Source organism: Belonocnema kinseyi, chromosome 6 (assembly GCF_010883055.1).
Source record: "Belonocnema kinseyi isolate 2016_QV_RU_SX_M_011 chromosome 6, B_treatae_v1, whole genome shotgun sequence".
Taxonomy (NCBI): domain Eukaryota; kingdom Metazoa; phylum Arthropoda; class Insecta; order Hymenoptera; family Cynipidae; genus Belonocnema; species Belonocnema kinseyi.
In genome coordinates this window covers 21883714-21892055 of record NC_046662.1, presented here as the reverse complement: position 1 = coordinate 21892055, position 8342 = coordinate 21883714, and the positions used below count along the sequence as shown (strand labels likewise).

The 8342-nt window shown below is 25.4% G+C and overlaps 1 protein-coding gene across 1 annotated transcript in view; it reads right to left on the bottom strand.

Annotated features, from left to right (window-relative positions):
* The window catches only part of LOC117174387 (inactive selenide, water dikinase-like protein), a 30218-nt gene that overhangs the window by 1094 nt on the left and 20782 nt on the right, over positions 1–8342 (bottom strand). The window contains exon 5 of the mRNA XM_033363476.1: positions 6059–6303. Within this exon, the coding sequence (XP_033219367.1) occupies positions 6059–6303 (245 nt within the window). The remainder of the gene's footprint in view (positions 1–6058; positions 6304–8342) is intronic.

Genomic DNA, 8342 nt, shown 5'->3' with positions numbered 1-8342 from the left:
AATATATTCTGTAATCATACCCATAATTGAAAAAAAAAATTTTTAAGAACAATTAGCGTTGAACTATTTATGCAAAGATTAGGATTACATTTGAAAATATTAGTTATCTAAAAAAAACTTGGAACTTTTTGAAAAGTTAAAATAATGTTTTTAGATCACAAGAACTAATACATTTGTTTATATTAAAATTTATCAAAATTTAATCAGATTTAATTTAATCAACTTTCAAATATAGAATTTGTTATAAAATACTAATTTTTGAAGACTTCTAAATAGAGACAATTAAAAAAGATCGTCATTTTTTCAAAATTCCACGACATTTAGAGGGTTTCCAGTAATTTTTTTTAACACTTTATAAAAATGCCATGACTTTTCCAGGTCCTCCAGGTTCGGAAAAATATTAACTTTCTTTGCGAAACTTATAGTTTTTTCAAATGTATGATCAATTGCGCAAGTCGAAAATACAGAGGTGCGTTTTTTACACACTAGACGAATTTTCTATGCAATACAGTTTAATTATTAAATAAAAAATATGAAATTTGGAGACAAAAGTTAATTTTGTACAAACAAAGGCGAATTTCGAATAAAATACAAGAACTCTCAACCCAAAACTTAAATTTTTAAATAAATTAGATTAATTTTCAAGGAGAAAAAAATAAAAGAATTTTTAACAAAATAGTTCAATTTTAAGAAAAATTTGAATTTTTACTTTATAAAGAACCATTTTCGACCAAAAATGAAATAGGTAAACTTTCAATTACCAAAATAATTTTTCAACAAAAAAAAAAGAATTTTCCAAAACACAGTTCTTTCCAACCAGAGACGAATGTTCAACTAGAATTTTGAATCTCAATCAAAGAATACATTAATAACAAATTAGTTAACTTTAAAATCAAGTTAAATTTTTAAACAGAAAGATGAATTTTTAAACAAAAAGAATTATTTTGAACCGAAAAACAAAAAATTTAACAAAATTCAATAATTCTTAACCAAAAGTTGAATTTTCAATGTAAAAAGCTGAATTTTTAAACAAAAAGATTAATTTAATAGCAAAGACAAACTTTCAATCAAATTCCAGACTCCTTAACCAAAAAATTATTTTTTTTTTTAATTTTTGAGAAAGTAGTTGATCTTTAAAACCTAGTTATATTTTTTTGACAAAAAGATGGATTTTTAGACAAAGATTATTTTTCTACACAAATTTTTTTTTAATTTAAGAATTCTCAACCAAAAAGTTGTATTTTCAACGAAAAAGATGAATTTTTAACTAAAACAAAGATGGAATTTCAAACCAAAAGATTAATTTTACTATCAAAAAGACAAATTTTTTATAAAATTGGAGAATTCTTTTTTTACCACAAAGATGGAATTTAAAACAAAAAGATTAATTGTCTACCGAAAAAAAAACGAATTTTTAACCAAATTAAAGAATTCTCAACCAAAAAGTTGACTTTTCAACAAAAAAAAGATTAAATTTTAAACAAAAAGATTAATTTACTATAAAAAAAAGTTGAATTTTGAAAGAAAAAGAAATTTTAAAGAAAAAGGTAAAATTCAAGAGTCCTCAGCCAAAAAGTTAAAGTTTCAACTAAAAAAGATGAATCTTTAAACGAAAATATAAATTTACTGCCAAAAAGGCAAATATTGTGGTAACTAGGTTTATGGACGATCCCTTATTCACTAATTCAATTTACTATCATTTACGTGAAAACTATGGAATTTTTTTTATTTTAAAAACTTTGTTCTATTCTTACTTAAATTTTCTTGTATCCTTATAAATTCACTCAAATATTCCTCATTTTTTAAATTCATTTGTACCTCACCCTGAATTCTGATTAATTTATCCTGAACTGTTTTAAACTCTCTGGACTTTTTAAATTAACTTTGCATTTTTTTAAATTTGTTTAAATTTGCAATTCCACTCAATTCAATGGATTTTTTGCATTCATCCTGAACTCTTTTTTAAACTCACCTTGAATTTTCAGACATTTGTCAATTTCCCTCAATTGATTCCAAATTTCATGAATTTTTAAATTGTTCTCAATTTGCTTGAACATTTTTTTAAATTCACTTTAAATGACTATTGTTTTTTATCTAATTCTTCTCGTTTCCCTTACATTTTTCTAAATCTAATAAAATGTTATTAAATTGCCTCCCTACAGGTTTGATTAAAATCAGAACGTCACCGACTACTGTATTGTCGGTTCTGAATTCAAGGGAATGGAAATTTGTTTCCTTTTACAAATTAATTTGTCAGAAAATTAACGACACCAAAATGTTGCATATTCACAAGTCGGCATGGGATAATCTAGTTTAATCTACCTGCTTCTCTTTAGAGTATTCCAAAATAAAATACCCTACTGTATAAGCAGGAAATTGTTTAAAAAATTGCATAATTAACATTTTTTAAATAGATCTGAATTGTTTTTGAATTTTTTCGGATTCGCCTTGAATTATTATGAATTTTATCGAATTCTTCTGGTATTCCCTAAACTGATCTAAATTTACTCAAATTTAAGTTTTATTTCCTTGAACTCTTCTAAATTCACGCAAATGTTTCTAATTTGTTTCATTCATTTGTAATTCACCCTGAAATCTTATCAATTTATCCTGAATTACTTTAAATTCTTTGGCCTTTTTCAATTAAACCTGCATTTTTTTAATTCCTCTAAATTCACAATTCCACTTAATTCCTTTTTTTTTATTTCACCCTGAATTCTTTTAAACTCACCTTGAATTCTCAGGCATTTGTAAATTTGTTTCAGTTAATTCCGAATTTAATAAATTTAAAAAATAATTTTTTAATTGTTTTCTACTCACTTGAGTTTTCTTTAAATTCACCTTAAATTATCATTTTTTCATAGAATTCTTCTCGTTTCCCCTAAATTTTGCCCTACTAAAATACAATAAGTTTAATATTTTTATTTAAATTAACATTTGATAATATTTCCTTTTACAAATTAATTTGTCAGAAAATTAACGACACCAAAATGTTGCATATTCACAATTCGGCATGGGGTCTTCTAGTTTTATTTACCTGCTTCTCTTTAGAGAACTCCATAATAAAATACCCTACTGTACAAGCAGGAAATTTTTTAACGATTTTCATAATTAACATTTTTTAAATATATCTGAATTGTTTTTAGTTCACTTAATTTTTTCTAATTCGCCTTGAATTATTATGCATTTTTTCGAATTCTTCTTGTTCCCCTTAAACTGTTTTCTCGAAGTTAAAAGAAATTTAATTGAAGGAAGACCTCTCGCAAAGTAATTTTTGTAATTAATTTATTTTTTGCTCTTTTATGTGAAATGGAGCAAAAATGTTTTAAAAAATGTTAAGCGATATTCTAATGAATTAGAATTTTGTATGAACCAAGGGCCAATAATCATATTCCTTGTGTCCTGAAAATCCTAAAACCAAGCGTAACTCACTTTTTTCAAAAAACAGATTCATCATGTTTCTTTAAATTCTTATGGATTTTAAAGTCTCTTAAATTTCTTCGAAATATTCTAAATTCAGTCCAACTTTCCTGGAAGTTATGGAATATTTCTACTCAATTAAATTTACTATATTTTTTTAAATAAAATTCTTTTCATTTTCCTATAATTCTTCTCAATTCACTTCAATTTTACTGATATCAGTGAAATATTTTGTGTTTTCTTTTTTTCTTTAATTCACAATTATGTTTTTGAATTACGATGAGTTTTTCAAAATTTTATCGAATGATTCTCATTTGTTCTAAATTCCTCTAAATTGATTCGAATTTCATTTAGAATTCAATGGTTTATTTGTTATTCCTTGCATTTATCAGTTTCAGGTATAATTTTTCATAGCATGGAGAAATTAAAATATTTTGAGTATTTTAAAACAATCGACTCGGAAAACAGTTTCGCAAGTTTATTATAAATAATGTTTTTTTTCACTTTCTAAGAATTCAATCAATATTATAAGATATTTTTCAATATTTTAGCACGATCAATTAATTAAAGAATTATATGATACTAAAAACATAATTAATCATTTAATGAATTTGTCTCTAAGGTCCATGCATTTTAATAATAATTAAAACAATTTTTTATTTTATCTACTTATATTTAAAATTCAGTGCATATTTTGCTCAAATTAATATAGCTACTATATCAAATTAAATTCAAACGGCTTAAAATTCCTAACTTTTCACGTAAAAACTTGGATTTTCAAAAAGACAGATGAATTTTTAACCAAATAGTTCTATTTTTAACCAATAATATTAACTTTCAAAAAAATAGCTGAAAGTTGAACTAAAAAATATTAGTTTAAAAACTAAAAATGGAATAGTACATTTTCAATTAAAAAGAAAAACTTCAACAACAAATTTATTTGTTTATTTATTCTTTTTTTTACCACAAAGATGGAATTTAAAACAAAAAGATTAACTATTTACCGAAAAAAAAAACAAATTTTTAACCAAATTAAAGAATTCTCAACCAAAAAGTTGACTTTTCAACAAAAAAGATTAATTTTTAAACAAAAAGATTAATTTACTATCAAAAAAAGTTGAATTTTGAAAGAAAAAGAAATTTTAAAGAAAAAGGTAAAATTCAAGAGTCCTCAGCCAAAAACAAATTTAATTTCAGTTTTAATCAAGTAGTTTTATTTTCAACTGAAATGATCAACCTTTAATTGGAATAGTTGATATTTTAACTAAAATATGATTTTTTAACCAAGAAGATTAATTTTGAATTACGACAAATTTTCAATTAAAAATTAAGGTTTAAACATAGAGATGAATTTTCAACCTAAATGATGTAATTTTTAATGGGAATAGTTGCAATTTCCGGTAGAAAAAAAGCACAACTAATTTGCAACAACAAAATGACTAATTTGCAAAAAAATAGTTACATTTTCCAACAAAGCGAATAATTTTCAACTAAAATGATGAATCTTCAACTGGAATAATAGTTGAATTTGGAACCAAAAAAATTGAATTTTCTACTAAAATGATGAGTCTTAAACTAGAATCATTAAATTTCAAACAAAAAGATTAATTTTCATTCAGAAGATGATTTTACACAAAAGAAAACAACAATTTTTAACTGAAAAAAGATAATTTTTCAACCAAATATTGAATGGTTAAATTATCAGTAAAAAACTTAATTTTCAGCCAAAGAAAAAACGAATTTAAAAAAAAAGCTCCTTTTTCAACCAAGGAGATGAATTTTCAATGAAAATATGATCAACCTTGAACAACAAATTAATTTTGTACAAAAGAATTATTATCCACCAAGTAATTAAATCTTCATTCAGAAAAGATTAATTCGGATCGAAAAATGTAGTAGTTGATATTCCAACCAGAAAACATTAAAATTGTTAATAAAAAAAAAAAAAACGGAATTCCATCAAAAAGAACGAATTTTCAACAAAATAAATGGATTTCAAATTGACTTAAAAAAAAAAAAAACAACAACAAAAACAAGGGATTTTCAACAAAATAGTGCAATGCAGTAATATAAAGTTACTTTTACAAATGAAGAATCATTTCTATTCAATTCATTAATATTTATTTTATTATATATATAAAATTAAGCATCCTTTCGAAAAAATTTCCGTGAGTTTAAAAAAATGCTCCGATATTTTCAGGGTTTTTCAGGATTCCCAGGTAGGGTAAACACCCTGATTAATCACTTTTGGAGTTATAAGTTATTCCCTTTTTGCGGTTTAAACAGGTCCTTTTTCCGAAAAGAACTATAAAATTAATTTCGTTACCAATATCATTAAATAAAAGTAACTCGACCAATACAAAAAAAACTAGTTCCTTCTCATCACTATCAGGTAGACACCCTAATTACTGTTCTTTTTGATAACTGTCTTGTTGGAAAATTAACGACACCAAAGTGTTGTGTATTCACAAGTTGGCATGGGATCTTCATCTTTAATCTACCTGCCTTTCTTTAGAGTACTTCAAAACAAAGTACCCTACTGTATTAGCAGGGAAAAAAACGACTTTTCCGTAAATTACACAGATTATTGCTAAAATTTGAAATAAAAAGATTAAATCTGAAAAAAATGCAATCTCACCTGTTCTCGAGGAAGACATATGAGAAGTCCTCCACTAGTTTCTGCCGAGTGACCTTGCAGAAGTTGGAACATGTTTCCACAGGCTTTCGCAACAGCTGCCATTTTTGCAATAACTGGCAAATTGTGAATAACGAAAGAAACTTCGTTCTTCTGATGTTTCGCCAAATTTTGTGCGTGACCGAGAAGGCCGAAACCCGTGACATCAGTGGCTCCATGAGCGTTATATTTGTGCATCAGTCGAGCAGCTGAACCAAAAAAAAAAAAAAAATCGAGTAAAAGAGTAGCTCAATGCATGAAATATTTACTATTTAAATATCTGATCTAAAATTTAGGTTAGAATTCGTATTTAAATTCCAATCGTCTATTATTCGTATTCCTGTTATAATCTGGATAAAATTTGTCACTACATACTATAATTAAAGTTTATTCAAGCTTAACCCACAAACGGTACACTGGTGCGAATTCGCACCCGACGTTTTTTCATTTTGTTGGAATTTACGCAAACACAGCTGCAGTGGATTATCCCCACATATATTAAATATGTGTGATATATGCTAGCTGTTCGTTATATGTTCAATATATTAAATATTTAATATTAACATAGCAAACAAACCTATTCGCACCAGTGTACCATTTACGCATGTTGGGTTGGAGTGTTCCGTTTGAGGGTTAAAATGCATTAAAACTTACACAAAATAGTGAAATATTTTTTTAAATCCCTATTTGACAAAAATGTGTCTTTTCACTCTATAAGATGAAAATTCTATCTAAAACCATTTGTTTTTGATGAAGATTTGTTTTTAGTATTCAATCATTGTTTCAGACAACAAAAAAAATCGTAAAAACACTTTTATGCCAAAATTAAAGCACATCTTTGAAATTGTATCTACTGATTTTAGTTCCAGCTTTCGGCACCAGACAGCGAAATGGTAGGCAACCATTCCCAATCAACAAGATTATTTTTTTGGAGATGTTTTGTCAGAGAATTAACGACACCAAAATGTTGCATATTCACAAGTCGGCATGGGATCCTCTAGTTTGATCTTCCTGCTTTTCTTTAGAGTACTTCAAAATGAAATACCCTACTGTATAAGCAGGATGAAAAATGTTGAGACAAATCATTTATAAGGTGTTAAAGCGTACGACGAATTTTAAATATAAATATTATTATCCTTCAGTTTTAAGTTCAATATGTCAAGTTTTTCAATTTTTCTGGTAAAATAAAAGTAATGTATTCATATTTGCCGCAATACGCTAACATTTATTTTAATTCATGACGTTCACTTTAAACATCCTTCAACACAAAAGAGTAAAAAATGGCAAAATAGATGTATTTTAAAACAAATACTTACATTTTCAACTAAAAAATATTAATTTTTCACCATAATGGAATGGGTAAACTTTCAATTAAGAATAATTAGTTTCAACAACAAATAAACACGGATATTCAACCAATTTTCAACCGAATAATTGTATTTCCAACCTAAAAGATTATCTTTTTAAAAAAAAAATATATATATATAATTTTCTTCAGAAAAAAAATAGATTTAAAAAAAATACGCAAATTTTCAACGAAATAGTTGAATTTTTAATTAAAGAACACAAATTTTTACCAAACTTGTTGAATTTTAAACTAAAATGACCAATTTTCAACCAAAAGTGGCAGTTAAATTTTTAGTTGAAGAAAATAATTTTTAATCAAACTGATAAATCTTTAACTGGAATAGTGGGATTTTATGCCAAAAAGATCAAATTTCAACGATAAAGATTAATTTTCTGCCAGAGATGAATTTTAAATTAAAACCTAAAAATATAAAATATAAAAAAATATTAATTCGCAACGAAAAATGTAAAAAAATTCTATTATAATCCAGAAATATTGCTTCTTTCAGATACTATTTCTTTTTTAAAAACTGCTTCGAGTATTATATTTATTTATATATCTAAAATTTAAAAGAGGGAACTATCAAATTATGATGAATTCTGAACTGGAAGAGGGATTTTTTTTAAATTCCTTTCTACTAAATCCGAATCATAATTCATTTAAAAAATTTCAGTTCCATGTAAAAAACAAATCCTGATTCAATTAAAATTATATTTCTTTACCAAAACTCCCAGGCCTAAAATAAAAACGGTAATTATTTTCTAAAATTCCCTGTTCCAAGTCAGATAAATGAGGAGTAAAAAAAATTAAAAGGTGATAAATCAACTTTTTGAAGTAATAAGAAAATAATTGTTTTTGTTTCTGGAATATCATTAATTCGATTATTAAACTCGAGTCAGC